Here is an 18,700-nt window from a genome sequence, read left to right as displayed (position 1 = left end):
AACCAGGACCACATCTGTGTGTTGCCACATTTGTTGCTTTATTTTCGCAACAGGTGTGCATCAGAGGGACAATGACAGATGAGGATTTATTTCCTCCAAACATATTAACTTATCCTTGTCAGATTTCTTTGGTCATAGAGGAAAAAAAACAAAAAACAAAAGATAAAAAAAAACAAAAGAAAAACACAGAGGTGTCACTGTGGAGGACGGCTCACAAGCTTGTAAAGCAATCTTAAAAAAGTTGCAGCGAAAGGAGGAAATACATCCAATTTGTTCCACCACCTGCAGGATAACCACTTTTTAAGTTTAAGTGAAGTTAAATGCACTGTAACTAGGTGAAATGACATTAATGTTAAGACATTAACATTGAAATAAAATATTTTTGTGTCATTTGCAATTTTGTAAATAATGTATGATTTGGGTCAAGTTTACAGAGCAACGTCATAAGTTCACTGAATGTTACATTATACAGATTTTCACAGTTGAGATATTATTCATGTTTCAAACTGCAGCTTTTCTGCTAAAGGACAGCTGGAAGTCAAACCCATCTATATGTCTTCCAAAAGAAATTTTCAAAACCATTTTTATAACATTGTTCACAGACAGAAGCCTCTCAGGTAGATGAACTGTAGCTTTTTCCATCTGTTTCCTCAGAGAGAAACCCAGAGTTAATATTTAGCATTTATTTATTGTTTACGGAACAGAGGGGATTTAGTTCGAACGAGACTTCTTGATCACTTTGTTTCTTTATTACATTGTCATGTTGGCATCAAAATACAGAAATAAATAAAAGAAGTTTTAAGTTAATAAAAGGGATTTTAGATATCTGTAGTGTTGTGGAATTAATGTACTCATAATAATCCTGTTAATGGTAAAATTGTGATTATTTCTTTGACAATAATGGTACCAAGAAAATCTGCAGTTGTGACAATTCTACTTGTGAAATCAGAGCACTGAAATGATAGTTTTCTGTTCCAGATTTAGCTGAACAAGTGCCAATTATCTTACACAGCATGGTGCATTTCCAACAGGGATTTCACATGTCTGAATCTCTAAGTTTCATCCAATGCATATAAACAATTGAAGTTTACAAAACATTAAATATCTTTAGTTCATAACTGTCTGCAATGAAATAAATTGCTGTGTAAATGTGCACGTTTTAATTTTGTGGTTATTAATGACAGCTTTTTTTACTTCTACCTGTGGATGTCCATGTATTTTTTTTTTTTTAATTTCCCATTCAAAGCCAAGGACAAAAATAATCAAGGTACATAAGTATGACTAGCAGCCTAAATGCTGTTAACATACACGTCAACTTTTCTAGGTTATTATTAAACGTGGGGTCTCTGTGTGCTGAGACAGTGCAGCTCCTGACCTCTTTAGCAGCCTCAGAGAGAGAATTCCCTCCAAAACATTTACAAAGGTGCAAGTCTGTGATTAATCCTCCCACACTGGGGAAGAGCTTCTTTGCACTGTTAACATTTAATGAATCAGAAAGAGGCATGTTTGTGGAGCAGAAGCCGTCAGCTGCTAAGCCAGAAAGTAGAACATGGAACCCCTGCTAAGATAAGAGGTTGTTCTAGATTTCCATTCACTGAAAACTTTCTCAATATTAGTTCAATAGAATCATTTCATGCCTGAATGAATGGGAGCTTTCACAAAAACAAGCTGCGGTCTGAAAAAAGACATGAAGAGATACTGCTAAGCTTAAGTCTTTGGCACCAAATATAAAATATTCATCCTCTAAAAATTAATTTTTTTAATAGGTTTTATTAATCAACTAATTGCATGGCAAGTGTAGTAAATATTCAGTGTTTTTGCAGAAGTTTGGGTAAAAACTGAAACAAAACAAAAACCTTTTTTTTTTTTTCTTTTAAAGTTTTAGTAAACTCATTAGGAATTATTAAAGAAGGGTCAAAAGAAGTTATTAGCTGACTACAAGCCCCTCTGACTCCAACTGTGCCTTGTAATAAGGACACATGTGAAGTAAGGATGCACGATGAAGAATTTTTGATATCTGATATTTTGCAACTCATTTGCATGTTGGTCTGTTGGTAAAGGTGAACAGAAATAAGATTGAATGATCAGGACGTAATATTCACTGCTTGTGCAGATAAGAAAAATATGTTAACTTGCATTATGCATAACATGTCAAATTAAATAATGACAATTGTTTTTAAACAAAATATGTATGATAAGTATGACAAGTATGATATCTGCATCCTGTCATGCCGATATTGTGCATTTCTAATGAGAAGAGACATCAAAATGTTTCCACCTGTGTCATAAAACTGGCAGTGGTGGGAGTAAGAGACAACAATAAGATGAAGGATGCAGTCGTGAAGATAAACAGAGGAAGACGGTCAATGCACAAACATGTTCAAGAGAACTCAGAAGTAAGCCTCTTTTTCAACCTCATCACAAAAATCAATGTTTGATGTCTACAAAGCTTCAAAGAGCAACTGATTGATGTCAGAGACCACTGGTGGACAAGTGTAATTAAAACTGATCCCTTTGGTCAGAACCAATAAAACTGTTGGGAGAAAGAAAAAAAGCTGGTTTTGATGAAAAGAACAGCTTATCTCCTGCAAAGCATGATTGTAAAAACAGTCTGCTTTGAGGCTGTGGCACAGGAAAATTAAACACACCTGAGTGACATTAATGGGTCTGTGGTGTTGAAGCAGGAAACCATCCAAAACCTGCAGGACAGTGTTTGACATCCCTGGTCTAAAGATTATTACTCAGAAATATAAAGTGAACAAATCAATGCAACTGAACGTTTCTGAGGAGGAAAAATATCTGCCAACAATGCAAACTGCTATACATGAGACTTGTCCCTGTAGATCTTTTGGTTTCTTTAACGTGCTCCTCATTTCGTCTTTAGATTAAAGGTTGATTGTGTGTATACTCTTTCCTTTTTAAATGATTTACGTTTTTTAAGCTGTCCACAGTGAGATCAATATATCCCATTTACAATAAATGATCATATTCTCCAACACCATTTCTACCTTTAGCTTATTCATCCCGTGTCATGCTTTTTAGCTCATTTTGATCACTTGTTGCCATCATTGCATGTCATTTACTTGTGTATAGTTTTTGTTTTCTTTCATCATGTTACCTGCATACAAACTGCCCCAGTGAATTAAACACTAACACTTATTATCTATGCAAGTCAAACGGAGACGATTTTTAACATTTTCTATTTTAGGAGACAATGCAAGGGGCATAAATGTACACAGGTTGGAGAGGTGTGAGGTAGGCCAGGATTTAAAGGGCCACTTTCCTGCAGGGCTTAGTTGTTTCCTTGCTTCACACATACTTCAAATGAATTAGATCTCCTAAATACGTTGTTCTCAAATTCGGCACAAGCCTGATAATGACTCTTTAATTTGGGCCAGACAACTGTACGCAGGGAAACAGCTTGAACCTGCAGGCCATCGAGTTGAAGAACCCTGTTTTAAGATAAAAGAAGATTTAAAATGAACCATGCTTGCACTAAAATACTCCATTACAAACTAAATCTGCACATTGAAAATTAAAACTTCATCATTTCATCTGTGGATTTCTGCTCATTTTATTATGCAAACCAATGCAGCATTTGTCCAAATAAATACTAAATAGTCACATTTAAAAAGAACTTATTTATGAAAGTAAGTAACACATAATGCAGATAGGCTGGTCAAACAAGAAAAAAATTTACATTGAATTAGGGCTGGGCGATATGGCCTAAAAATAAAATCTCTGATTTTTTATAACCAAATCCGATTTCCGATTTTAATCGATTTTTTTTCCTTTTCTTTTACAAAACATAAATAAACTTATTAAAAACGTTCATTTGTTTATATAGATGAATGCTAGCAAAAATAAAGCATATAATGTCATAGCTCTTCCACCATATAAACGACTTCATATCTTACATTGAAATATGCGACACAATGCATCCGTGATCTCTTTCCATCTGGATCCTTATCATACAGGATCCACTGCAGAAATAATTCCCCTGATGAAGGTTGTCTCTTAACTAGTGTTTGTGGGTTAAGTTGATTTCTGCATCTCAGAGAGCAGCATTTCTCACTGCAGTTATAAGCACAGCTAAATCCCAGGCGTGAGTGAAAGGTCACTTTACTGAAAATCTGTCAAACACCGTTCTGGTGTGGAGGGAGGGCTAAGTCTGCTGCTAACTAACTGTGGAAAAAAATCCAGATTTTCAAAAAAAATTAATCTCCAGAAATGGAAAATTCGATTTATCGATTTTATCGATTAATCGCCCAGCCCTACATTGAATCCATATCTTTAGTCACAGTTGTGGGTTCATAACAAAATTGTAGAAAGGGATTTTGTTTAGGGAATAAATGCCAAGTAAAGAAAAACTAAACATCAGTCTATTGTGGGTATTTTCCTTGGTTAATGTCAGCTATTATTACTTGTTTGTGTACGTTCTAAAACTATAAAATGTGTCCTTAGATGAACAGAGCAAAACCATTTTCTCTTCTTCTTGTAGCCCCGGGCAACTTTATTTGCATTTTGATAGTTTATTTTTCCACATGAACGCTTCCTACAAATAATGTATGTGGATTTAGGTGTGGATATTTTTAAAAACAGACTCAAGACCCACCTTTTTAGTTTAGCATTTTAATCATTACTTTTATTATTACTATTGTATTTATTCATTTATTTATTCTTAACACACAGGCTGTATTCAGCTTCTATTTATTTATCATTTATGTATTTGTTTTATCATTCTGTATTCTCTTATTTCACGGGTTCTCTTATTTTATGGGTCTTAGCAATATTACTTTTTTACCCAGGGTTGGTTTTTAGATTGTTTTAGATTTGGTTTTACAGTGTTTTATCTCAGTGTTTCCCCACACCACTAGACCCCAGAATTTATGATGGCGTTTCCTTGGTCCTTTTAACTTGCTTTTACCCTCTGTGTGTGTGTGTGTTTGATGTGAAGGGGTGGGGGGTGGGCTTGCTGCTCTTGGGTTGGGGTTCTGGGGGATTTTACTCTCTGTAAAGCACCTTGAGTTGCTATTTTTATGTATGAAAGGTGCTATATAAATAAAGTTTGATTGATTGATTGATTGATTTAGGATTTTCTCCCTTCTCCTCCAACTTAAGACTTTTTGAAGTTTTTGTGGCCTGAGAGGGGAAAGAAAGGCTAACAGGAATGACCAGCAACATAATTTCACAGGATAAGACACTGAATGCATCACAATCAAGATAAAAGTGGGAATTTTTTCTGTACTTTGTGAATTTATATTTATGTTTCTGCCTTTTCTGGCTTTATTAGATACTGGAAACTCGGATCTAAAAATCCAAAACAGCTTCTTCCTCAAGCTGTCAAAGCCATCAGTCCAAAACATGCAGCTTGTGTTCAGTTCCTCTTATTCAGTTGTCTGTGCAAAACTGTGAATAAAGTGAGGGAGTTGAAACCTCTCACTGGAAAGTCTGAATGGCTCTGCATCCCCCGAAGGAGCTCACCCCAGTTTATGAGGAAGGAGAGGGACTTTCCTTTCTGAGATTTCTCCACAGTTTTGCACAAACACCAAGTTTCTCTGGCCTCTCTGCACTGCCTCCTCTCCCCTTCCCCGTCCTGTCCCTCGCTGTCTGAGAAAGTGGATATCATTAATAAGCAAGTGTGGGGAGTGAAACGCAACACAAATCCAATGTAAACATATTTAAGGCTGAGATCCTGAACGATTTTGAAATTCTGCCCTGAAGCAATTTTATTTAGCTTTAAATTGAGGATATGCCCGGGTTAAAGTAGACATTTGGTCAGACTAGTTTTATACATATACTACAGCGTTTCCTTATCAACACCAGATCATCTTTGCTTTTATTTCTTTACAATAAAAGTGTGTCTGGTTTCAAGTTTTTAAAGCTCCTTTCCAGCTGCTTTCCATTCATGAATCTGGATTTTGGTCACATTTTTAATAACCTTACCCTTCGTTATGACTTTTTAAATAAACCCATATAAAACATGCCCTTTCATCATTTCCTGTCAGACGGTTACAGTTTATCAGCAGGTGTGAAGGAATTTTAATGAAATTTTTGGGCCCTTTAGCTGCTCATCCTATAACTTTGAACTCTACTGTGCTTAATTTGGTTTCTCATAAAAAATATATATATAGATAGATAGATAGATAGATAGATAGATAGATAGATAGATAGATAGATAGATAGATAGATAGATAGATAGATAGATAGATAGATAGATAGATAGATAGATAGATAGATAGATAGATAGATAGATAGATAGATAGATAGATAGATAGATAGATAGATAGATAGATAGATAGATAGATAGATAGATAGATAGATAGATAGATAGATAGATAGAGAGATAGATAGATAGATAGATAGATAGATAGATAGATAGATAGATAGATAGATAGATTACTGTTTTTGAAAGCTACCATTTGATGTACTTCTTTATCTATTTCATTCTGTTCAGACTGTTTCCTTCCTTCATCTTATGTTATCATTTTCTCTCCAGTTACATCACCTAAACTTTCTCACTTCCTCTCACCTTCATTCAGATCATTTCAATTTCTTCTGTCTCTTTTTCAGTGATGTATGGCTCTAATTTACAACTTTTCTCAGCTTTGAAGGCAAACATAGCTGCAGTTTCTCCTACTTGCAAACATAAGTGTCCAACTTGTTCGAGTGTTGAATATTCAACCAAAAAGCCTTTATGATCTTATTTTGAGAGTATTAGACTTGGCAAGAGCAGAATGTGTGAGATTATTAAACTTGTGCTGCGAGTATTTCTTTTATCGATTACTAAGTAACTGAATCTTGAAATTGGTTATTTTACATGCATATTACATTAAATCATCTCACTGAGACACTGTTCGAAATCACATTGTATCTATCACAACCAATTTTAGCTGTAAAACTTGTTTTTAAGACCTCCCAGTACACACTCTCACAGATTTCCTTTAATAAGAGAAAATATCTAAACTTTAGAGTAGTGACAAATATCTTTAAACAAGTTGCGAAACACTCATTTCAAGTCTGTTATTAGGTGAAAAAACCGCTCAAAACCAGCCTGTTAATGCTTGTTTTCAGCATTTTTTTCCCCTCACTTTGAGAAAAAACAAGATCAATAAAACATGAATGAAGTGGAAGCAGTGGCTCAGGTGGTAGAGCAGATTTTCCAGTAGACAGAAGGTTGGTTGTTCGATTCCCGTTTCATCCTGATCAGTCTGGCCCTTGGCAAAACACCTCATCCACTTCCGTTCAGGTATATGATTGTTAAGTAATGATCGGAGAGGTTGCTGGCAGGGCTTGTGTGGTGCTGCCAATTGCAATTTCACAAATAGAATAAAGTTTTCACAAATCAGAAGATTTAAAGACCTTTTACCAAGTTCTTCCATGTATGAACACGAGTCATTTCTCCCTTCCTTAGCTGCCTGTCGCCCTACACGTGCATGTTTTGGTTGCGTTTACCCAAGATGCTGTGTTCTGAATTCACAATCCACTTTGTCTTGTAATATGCTTCCTGTATTTACAAAACCGACCGAAACCTGCGTTTGTAGGCGGATAGTCTGCTTCTTTGATTCTAATCAGAATTCATTTGCGCATTTACAATCCCCCAAACAAAGCTGAGTTTCTGAGCAAGCAGAAAAGACCGGTGTATGGGATTCTAGTTTGTTTACTTGTATTACAGCCTACATGTTGCAAACATCATTTATCAACTAAACATATTAAAATTCTCTTTTTCTATGATAATTTTTTTTCTAAGACCTGATGCTGGTGCCTTATGTCAATAAAACATTATGAATTTTCCTTCTCATCACAAATTGCATTAAAAAAAGCACAAACTACTTCAATTATTAGACAATAGAAACATAATAGACTTCAAACAGACTGGAGGGGAAAAAGTGTAGAACAATCCAGCAAGGAGCAGTGAATCAGGAGGCAGATCATTATATACAGGACGGCTGAAAACAGAAGGATGACAATAACAGCTTATATTGCTCTTATGCCCTGTTGTCGTCTATCTCACCTGCTCTTCTTTGGTATAAAGCTGGAAGCACTCGTCCAAGGTGCAGCTATGCTGCTGAAGGTGTTGTTGTTGCTGGTTCCTCACACTCTCTGCATCCTTCACCACTTCCTCCTGGATGCTGCCAAACAGACTGAAAGAAGAACAAGGTGTCTCCATTCAGTGGCAAAATAAGCTTTACTTAGACTGGTTGGATCAGTGGGAGCGCATGCTAATTTCATCCAACAGAATAAAAATGACACGCAGAATTATTTCAACAACAGTAGATCTATTGTCTGATTGTGTGTCTTGTGATCATATTTCTCTAGTTTTATGTGTAATGGAAAATAGACGCTTGCGCAGTGCTTACCATTCTTTAGAGCTGTGTTCCCACTCGATAATCAGCTTCACATGGGGCGGTCCCCCTGGGCCACAGAATTTTAAAGCTCTGCAACACAAGGAAGACAAACACAGCACAATTCCTTTACAAATGTATACACATTCTTGTTATCACACACAAAAGAAAAGGAGGCTCATATTAGTTTGACTATGATGCCAAAACTAATAGAGCTGCTTTTGTGACAATTAGCTTTTGAAGGTGTATGAGTAATTTTCTACAAACACACACTCACACACTCACACACTCACTGCACACAGGACATTGGCTTCACATCATGTAAACAGCAAACATCTCACATGGATTCTCAGAGTGTGTAGGAGTTGTGTTTTTATATTTCAGAGCTTACCTTCACGGCTTTAATCTCAAATGAAAAGAAAAAAAAAACAAAATATTAGTATTCAACAAAAATCACTGATGGATGAGTAAAGTACAAGGCCGGAAGCTGTTTTTGCTCTAAAAAACAAAAGAAAGAAAAATAACTGCAGGAAGTTTTGCAATTTTCAATGGAAATTTCAAATAATAGATTTTCTGATTTGTAAACATTTCTCTCCCTTCCTGCCTCTGCTCCATCATCAGATGCACAATATTACTGGAATGAGCTACACAGTCATGTGTTTCTCAACATAGCTAGCTGCCGCTCTAGTTTTCTGTTAAAACACAACTTGTTTACCAGAATATCCAAAATATTTTTAAACATTGTTGGTATCTTCTCCTTATATCACATTCTAAAAATCTAAAAAAGTTGGGAGTGCAGCACAGAAACATGGATGGTTGAAAAATCTAAACATTACGTAAAAGCACTGGTGCTGCTGGTATGTTTGCACAAATAGAGCACCTTTGGCAAACAATGCAGGGAAACTCTAAACAGACAAAATGGGCAAAACCTGACAGCTAACAATTTAACATCTTAGCTGCACAGCTGCTCCTACTGAATAACATGCCCAGAATAACATCATCTGTTGTTAACACAGCAATCACTCTTCCACTGTCGCTGTTCTGTCTGCAGTTTCTCCCAGTATAATCTGGATGCCAGGAAGAGAGGTGCTGGAGTCTGGAATTTGTTCCTGAAGCCGTGTTTCAGTGAAAAGTATAAAACTGCATTGGCAATCATCCTCATCAATGCTTCACTCTCCTTCAATTTATTTGCCAGCGATCTCACATTCCTGATGAAGGGGAATAGGAAGGAATAAATTATCTTCCTTTTTTTGTGTCCATACTTCACTTGCTTTACAACCTTGATTTCACCTCTTCAACATGTGTTCAGGCATTAAAACGCTAAATTAGCTGCTCCCACACGTATCTGATGATAAAAAGTATCAGCAAGAATACTTTAAATTGGCTTCATACTGACACTGTGGTGTGTGTTGCTACGTGATACGGCTTCACAATCATGGACCCTGCCTTAAGTAGGGCACCATCCGAACTAGTGTTGGAAATTTTCTCAAGAAGATCAGGGTTTAAAAGGATAAAGCTGAGTAGAAAATCTGAAGAAGATACAAAGAAAGACACAATATGAGCATAGCTGCCGGAGCATGTGGCCACTAGTTTGGCACCATTGTAGAAACATGATAAAGTGATGAAATGTTCAATTCTCTGCTCCACGGCTCACACAGTTTTAATTTATGCCTTCTTTAGACTTTTATTAAAGCTGTATATTCCGTGTGCAGTCAATTTTTTTTAAATTGAAATAAACAAAAGAGAAAAAGAGAGTGAACAGAAGAAACAGCTGATGGAAAAAAAACCAAAGAGAAAGCAGCCCGCTGTTCAGTCAAAACCAAAGGACAGCTGTTACAGCTGTTACAGCTGAAAGCAAACAGAAAACAACCTACGGCATCCTCAAGAAAACAAAGCTGACAATTATCAAATGCATCTACAAAACAACACGACGAAAAAGGATGAAAACAACAAGATAAACACCAGCAACAAAAAAACAAAACAAACAAAAAAAAAACTAAACATGTAATTATTGGTGATTAAACCCACAGTGACTGTATCAGCAAGATAGTAAATGTGAGTGCAAAATATCAGGAATGAATAGTGATCAGTGATGAGTGCAGTTATGCAAATGCACCCCTGCCAAGATCAGAGGCAGACCGTGGCGGGGTCCCAGCCAGCCCACCACTGTGACAACCATGCAACCACCCTGAAGATGGCAGAGGAAGGCCCCAGCCAGTGCGCCCCATAGCCATGAAACACAGGCACCAGGGGGCCAGGGATGACCGGCCCAGCGGGGCCCAGCCACCCAGACGCAGCAGAGAACAGGGCCAAACGCATATGAAGACCAGGGCGTCCCGTATGGCCACCCAACACAGGTCAGCGCCCACCCCAACGGCCAAGACCCCAGGGACCAGGGTGCTCATTTATAAAACTCTGCGTAGGATTCCTACTAAAAGTGGACGTCCGCCAAGAATCCAGAGTTTGCGTAAGCAACAAAATATTCTGATTTATAAAACCGTGCGTGCGCACAGGTGCAAGCAATTTTCCCTTTATAAATCACACTCTGCCTGAAAGATTGCGCAAGTGAATTCTGCTGCTAGCCCGCCCCCTACACGCCCACATTCTACTATAAATGGTCAATGCAAAGCACCTCATGGACATTTCTGCATATAAATGAACCAGCTGATCTCTGCTATTTAAACCTAAATCATGGCAACCGAAAAGACGAGGAAGCGTAATTTTACGGAGACGGAGGTGGAGGTACTTGTTGGTGAGGTGGAGGCTCGCAAAAACATATTATTTGGCGGCCTCGGTAGTGGCATCAGCAACAAACGGAAAACAGAAGAGTGGCAACACGTTGTTGCAGCTGTCAATAGTGTGGGGGTGACGGAGAGGTCCGTGCCAGACATTAAAAAAAAGTGGTCGGATCTCAAGGTGGAGGCAAATAGGAGGATGACACGCCACCGCCAGGGAATGTGTGCCACAGGCGGGGGTCCTGCCACACCAAACCCCACGCCGCTGGAGCTGAAAATAGCCTCCATTCTTGGGCCCGCAAGCATCTACGGCATAGTGCCAGAGAATGAGGGGGACACAGACCAGGCGGACGCCACAGCAGAGACCGGTAAATTATTGTTTATTTAATTTAACAGCCATGTAAAAAGCAGCGAATAACATTTTTTATTTATCTCCAGTCACTCTACAGATGGAGGCAGTGGGTGAGGAGATCCCCGGTACATCCACAGAGGAGATGGTCAGACCCACCACGAGTGCGCCCCGGGCGCACGGCACAGCTGGAGGTGGCCGCGTGCTGACAGATGCGGTCCTCCAAACACAAAGGGACACCATCGACGCTGTGAAGGAAATTCGTGATGAATTACATCAAATCCGTCATGTAATTAGCGGAATGTGTGCTGTACTGTCTGAAATTTCCACGGAATTAAAAGAACTTTTTAAAAAATGAGATTTGCCTACTGTATTCCTTTCACAAACGCTGCATGACTTGCTGACGTAGCCTGGCTCCCCGTTGGTGGTCTTCATGCCGGGGAGGGGGCTGTGCGTCAGGATCCTCATGGTGAATGGGAGGGAGGCCAGGTGAGAGGGGAACACCATTCCTCAGTGCCACGTTGTGCAGGACACCACACGACATGATGATCCTGCACACCTTATTGGGCTGGTAGAGAAGTCTCCCCCCCGACGCATCAAGACACCGCCACCGGTTTTTAAGGAGGCCGATGGCTCGCTCCACAACAGAGCCCAACTCAGCACATAGATTTAAGAGCACTGCTCTAGGAAATCTAAATCGGCATATCAGCCAGTCATCATCGTTGGCCAGGAAATCTTGATGGTCTCTAAAAACTCTCTCCATCCTGATCCTGCCGTTTGCGTAATCTTCAAGGAGTGCCAGCGCATCCATTGTGAAGTTCTGCATTACGCACGGTCGTAATTCACCTATTTATGTTTACTCAGTAATTACACTCATTACTACACACCTTGTCACAATTAGGCTTCTGTGAACAAATGAGTGCATTTGCTTTACGATCAAAACAAGTAAGACCATACTGCACTGACAACATTAAATTCCTATGGGGTGCCTATAAGTCGGCTACAGGTATGATTTCAGGAACGCATCTATATTTCAGGCTTCTGTGTTTATGATTCTATGGCACTAGTGTCGGATATGATGGCATGATGGCATGCATGAATGAAGGTGAAGTTCATCACCTCACCAGCAGCACCGCCAGTTTCCCGTCTCCAAAATGTTCGTAAGCAAGTTTCAGAGTTTACGTACCGGTACGCACATTTTCCCGCCACGTTAGTTTTTATAAATCAGAAACTTTCCGTAGAAAGTCACTTACGCCGCTTTTTGTGCGTAAGCAAGCTTTATAAATGAGCACCCAGGACATTAGAATATTTAGAATGTCAGCGTTTTGTCTGCCTTTATTTTTACAAAGCTGAAGTAAATTGCACAAAATGAAACAGGAACAGTTCTAGCAGCCTTTCTGATAAATATACTAAAGCACTTTCTACATTAGTTATTGAGCATTTCATCCCAGTAACGCTGACTGGGATGTTTGTAGTGACCAGAGCATAATGAAAGCATGTGTGTTGTGTGTGAAATGTGATCCATGGTGCTCCTTCTCATAATATCACTGATGAGTAACTTTGATAAACTGAGCTCGTCCTCAGTCTATTAATTACGAAGTGTGAAAACTGGTTGAGATTACAAAACGTAATTTACTGTTGACAAGTGTTGACATAAGTGGGGGTTTTTTTATAGTAGAGAAAAACACCTTTTTAATGGTATTCTATACCTATTCTACTTTGATAAGGGCCATATATTGAATTATTAAAGTAGAATTAATCTATTACAAAGTAGAAGTCTACTTGATAGAGTGGCCCGCTCACAATAATCAATGGCCCGGCCTTTTGATCATGTTTAAAAGTGTAAGGTATGTATAGAGCATAACCACCAGGTGTCAGGCTTACTTAACATTTACTACTTAACAACCATTAACTATTACTTAACATTACTTAACACAGCAATTCAGGGACATTCAAGATCTAAATAGCTGCATATAAAAGAATGACAGAAAAGGATCAAACATTGGAGTCTGATAAGTAACTATGACCACTGCAGCTTCCGAGGACCATGTTTCTCTTCAAAATTTCATTTTAGTTCCTTTGTCCTTGATCATTTTACTTAAAAATCAGGGACTTGGCAAATAAAAGAAAAAGCCTGCAGCATACTTAGTCAAGACCGGTTGGATAAGTTCAGGGTTTGTGAAACACAGGGTGAGTCGGCAGGGAATGGAGAAAGTTCCTTCTATGAATGCTGATGTGGACACAAAGGTCTCAGATCTTTTTAGTATGTGTATCTCATGCTTTAACAGAACTTAAAATGCTCCATGACTGGGAACATTTTTTAAGGGATTTGACATGCAAAATTTACAGCTTCTGTCTTTAATATGAAGTCAGTTTATAATACTGTTTAATTCTTTTGCTGCCTGGTGTTTTAAAAGTAAGTCAACAAAGTAATATTTTGAATTTGTTATAAGCACTGATCTGTAGAGACTTTATATGCTGACGCAAAATCATCACATGGGTTCCTTAGAAAAAAAAGACATGCAGTCTCATCTGGCTTTCACCACAGCTCAGTACAGCAGAGATTTCACAATGATGCTTTCATCACACAACATTGACATTGATATAACCCACATCATGTAATCTTTTATATAGCCTTATAGGGAGGCCATTTTTTACATCTTCCATTGCCATTTGTTATCCAGCGAAACATTTTCATTGTCATGTATGTGTTTATTTGATTATCAGTGCTATTTGTACAATGGTTTTTTTCTCAATGTTTCAGTGTGGGCATCTAACGAGGATCTGCCTTGTATTTACACATGTATGATTGGTGGAGAAACATTGGACTGACTGCACACATGCATCTGTGTGTGTGTTGGTATAAAACATGGTATATTTTTGTATTGCTGTGAGTGTAGGTGTGTGTCCTACCTATCAACTGCAGGGTGGTACAGTGGCCTGCTGTCCTGTGGGGAAAGGTAGTTATAGGCTGTAGATCCTCCTACCACTCTGATCTTAAACAGCGTTGCAGCATTCTGCAGGAAGAGATACAGATATGTTTGTGAGTGTAATACAAGAGGTTTTCTGGAGCTGAAAAAATTACACATGTTCTCTAATCGACTCAAGACAAGCAGTTGTTGAGAAAAGTTGTAAGGTTCAGTCATAACAGTCCAGTGTATGGAGTGTTTATGCACATGTGCCACCACAATGATTATCTGCACACTGCATTACATGTAAAAAGTATTTCCTTGTACCATTTTACTGCCATTATCATCCAGACTGACATCCAGGGATTTCACTCATTCTGCTACTTTGGATTCATCTGTTCATTTATGTGAAGAAATCACAAGTATGTATTCCTTCTGTTTTCCACTTCACTTTCCATTCCCTGATGTAAGAGTCTGAGGATGACTGAAAAGTCAGAACACAGGATTGACATTAGTTATGGGCAAATGTTGCACTTAGTTTAAATGTTATGTATATCCTCTCTAACTGCACAATAGCTCAGAAAAAGCCATTAAAACCCAGTCTACAGAAATTTGCCCAAAGCATTTTGTTCAAGCAGCGCAGCTCAAACACAGGAAGCATCCAGCAACTCTGAATAGTAAATAGATATCTGGATATTAGAAAGAAGGAGGAAACGAGCTGGTGTTGAATTAAAATAATCAGATTACTGTACTGTTCCCCTCCATAAATTTTGGTCTTTTGTAAAAAGTTTAATAACCAAATTATTCAAGCATCTTTTATTCACTTTCTCCTTGGAAAGTCCGATTAGGCTGTAAAATTGTCCATTTCCCATCTTTCATAACACAGCTACATGCACAGGTTTGCTTCATTTATTAAAGAAAAGCCATTTGAAGGGTGTGAAATAAAGTAGCTCGGCCTGGAGTCTTGTTTCATAAACCCAAGTGCTCAAGATTTTTTGCTTTTAAAATGAAAAATAAAAGAAGCAGAGGGAATTCAGAATATCCAGTGTAGTGACACATTAACCATGTGTTTTACCTAACTGTTAAAATGAACCCTTACTCACAAAGAGGTGCTTTATACAAAACGTCCAATTTAAAAAATAGTTTAAAAGTATTTTTTGGAAAACTCTCAGTAAGTGAATGCCAGTTATAAAATTATGTAGGTTTATCAAAGAAAAGTGTAAAAGGGAGTAAAGGTTTGACACGTCCGTTCCAACTGTCAGAGGAAAAAGTAGCTGGTACTTGTGCTACTTCTCTAAAAGTCGATGTGTCCCACACAGACAGGAATATTATCTGCACTGTAAAAAATGAATAATTTAACCAACATAACTGAATTACTTCAGTTAGTAATGATTGATTGATTTTAAGGTACAATGTGTGAGACCTACTGACATCCAGTGGTAAAAATGGGCATAGAATACTACACAGCTGTGAATGGAAAGGGACAAAATTCTTTCAAACAAAAAGATGTTTTTTATCTGCGAGTGGATCTAGTGGCCTCAGATGACACCTAGCTACTTCTGATGTATTTTTAAGGTGTTACTTACATCTCCAGCACCTATCAAACAAAGCATAATGCAGTTTGCAACACACCCAGTTGTTTGTCCATTCAGAGACACCTTAGTAAAATAAATGGTAGCACAAATATGTTAGCTGCCATGTATATGGATCCATGGCAGGTAGATATAAATGGCTCATTCTGAGAGAATAAATACACAAGTTATTTTAGTAAAGTGATTAGATACCAGCAAATGTTCAATGAGATTTTTTTTGTCATTGACCTTTGATTTTGTTACACGTCACACCTTTAAGTTTATTCAAGTTTAATTATTAAGTCGGTCAGCTCAACAGTTTTAATTCAGACTTACTCAAACAATTTTGTTTCCTTCAAACAAAAAAAATCTGAATCATTGTGGCTCACTTTCATGGAAGGTCAAATTAAAGGATTCAAGTTGTTCAACATTATGGTGGTGGGTGTCAGTCCTATACTGTCCTTTAGACTCATGGTGCCAACATTTACATCCAACCAGAAAAAAAACTTTCCAGCAACTTTGTCTAAATGTTAACAAAACACAGGCAGTAAAGCAAATAACTATATTTGTAGAGTTATGTTCAGTACGTAATGTTAGTTACATGACTAAAATGTGAAATTCAGCAATCACAGAAGGTTAAATTTCTGCTAAATATACATTTCATGAGTGTTTGCAGCCTGTACAGAGTTGGCAATGGTTAATTTGAGCAGATCTGACTGTTGACTTGAGCTAACTTTATAAATTAACCCTAATTTAATTCACTTGTTACAAATTGAGGCAATTCATTGAAGCTGGTTCAACAGTTCTCTGATTAATTTCAAGTTAACTGACTCAACAAGCTGTTATCACTGACATAAAAAATTAAGTGGAATTCATGTTAAAAGTGCTTTACATCAAACTACAACCCAAATAGTCTTTAGAGTCTAGAGCACACATTTTCACTGTGTTGGACTGAAAATAAAACATGAGCCAAGTGTGTTGTGAGCAGTCGTGCTGTCAGCATTGTCTCCTGTAAAATGACAGCAATGTGAGTGTGTGTTGACCCCCTAACGCCTGAATTTATTTACAATTATTTTAAAGGAAAATGAATCCAGAAAAAAAATACTGAAATAAAATAAAATGATATAGTAACTAATAATAAATTAGAAATAACATAAAAATAAATATGTAAATAAAAGTAAATAAATGGATTAAATCAATAATGTAAATAAATAAATAAAGACATCAGTGGTTTAATGGTTTAATCTAACAGAGTCTGAAGAGTCTAAATATGTCAACAAAACAACATGTATGACCTGAAGATGATGTTAAACCTTTAAAATCATTGTGGCCATGAATGTTAAAATGATGATTACAGAACAATTTATGCAAAGTTCAGTGTGACACTTCCAGCAAACACTGCGCAAACCCAAAGGTAATTTTATCTGGGCCTGAAAGATTTCACATTTCTGAAACAGATATCAGCACTCCAAAGCACGAAAAGCCTTTCCACCAGTTATACTGAGCACAGTTAAAGAGAGCAGATGAGTTTGCTATTGAGCCACGTAGTCTTTAAATATTCGGCTTGAATGAGCACACGTTGTTCCTAATGTAGAATATAACATGGATTTGGCGGAGTTTGATTAAACTTAAGAGTTAAGCATCTAACTTCCTTCTCAGCCTGCAAATCCCACCATCACTGCTTTTTAAAAGCTCCATGTAAAAGGAATGTTTAGAGTGGATTAGTAAGAATAGTTTTTCTTTACAGGACTTCTTTATCAACTGTTAAAAAGAAGAAAAAATGAGGAGCTGTAGGAGGACATTACTCTTGAAAGTTTTCAGCTGTATGAAAAAAGAACCAGAAATGTGACGTAAAGTCAAAGCCGACACATTTAAATTTACTGTCATGAAAAAAGTGTGGAACGTCAGAAAAATAAAGTGGGAAAATTTAAAAAGGATTTAATAAGGTTCAGGTAAAAGCATGTTCGAAAAGGAGCCTTGTAAATACATAACCATTCACACTGATCAGGAAAACCCGTACAATGAAAAAGAATCTGGAACAAATTTTTGGAGCACCTCTAAATTTAGATATTGCACCATCACCACAGCAAACTGCAACCTCACTTAGATTTATTTACTTAATTGCATCAATGACAGTGATAATAAAAGCTGCACATAACAAAACTTGTAAAGCCAGCAAAGCTTAGGGATACCACGCATGGATGTCCCAAAAGGAGTGAATGATGAGTGTAAGTTTGTTATGCGGTCCACTAAAAACATTAAAGCCCCACAACCGAACTTTGCTAGATTTGCTCAGTGAGGCGCCGCCTGATGGGGGCATCCGAACTCTCTCCAGTCAGTAAAATGTTGACACGCTTCATCTCCTGTTCTGTCCTTTCTTTCTTTCCTTTGCTCTCTTCCTCCAGTATTGTCTTCTTGCGTTTCTGTGCTTAATCAGTCGCAGTATGTGTTCAAAACATCCAGTGTGCTGATGTCCAGGCTGCCGTGTGACGCAAAGCGAAATGTTCACGTAAAGTGATGCAACATTTTGGGAAAAAAAGTTGGGATGTGCAATTTCTCACCCAATGGCTCCAGGAATGTAAATGATAAATGTCACTCTGCCTTCAAAACAAGTCAGAAACACATATTTTTAAGGTAGTTTGATGCATTTCTAAGAATCAAAAGTATGCAACTGCACAAAATATATTTTCGTATAAGTTGAAAAACAGCTGGAACCCTGTGTGGTTACTGTCTACTTCTAGGGAGAGTAGGCCTTTATGTATCTGTTAACCAACACACACATCATCGATCC

General features: G+C 37.7%; 1 protein-coding gene and 1 long non-coding RNA gene across 2 annotated transcripts in view; both read right to left on the bottom strand.

Annotated features, from left to right (window-relative positions):
* Positions 1 to 18,700, bottom strand: part of usp43a (ubiquitin specific peptidase 43a) — a 165,638-nt gene that overhangs the window by 35,209 nt on the left and 111,729 nt on the right. Inside the window, 3 exon segments of the mRNA XM_041982074.1 lie at positions 8,015 to 8,144; positions 8,361 to 8,438; positions 14,343 to 14,446. Of these exon segments, the coding sequence (XP_041838008.1) occupies positions 8,015 to 8,144; positions 8,361 to 8,438; positions 14,343 to 14,446 (312 nt within the window).
* LOC121637796 lies at positions 11,444 to 11,915 on the bottom strand. The gene is made up of 2 exons (XR_006009946.1): positions 11,799 to 11,915; positions 11,444 to 11,677 (listed from the first exon to the last, which is right to left on the bottom strand). It is a non-coding gene; the product is annotated as an uncharacterized LOC121637796 (long non-coding RNA).

This window comes from Melanotaenia boesemani, chromosome 4 (assembly GCF_017639745.1).
Source record: "Melanotaenia boesemani isolate fMelBoe1 chromosome 4, fMelBoe1.pri, whole genome shotgun sequence".
Classification (NCBI taxonomy): domain Eukaryota; kingdom Metazoa; phylum Chordata; class Actinopteri; order Atheriniformes; family Melanotaeniidae; genus Melanotaenia; species Melanotaenia boesemani.
The sequence above is the reverse complement of the archived record's forward strand: the minus strand, read 5'-3'. Positions and strand labels throughout refer to the sequence as shown.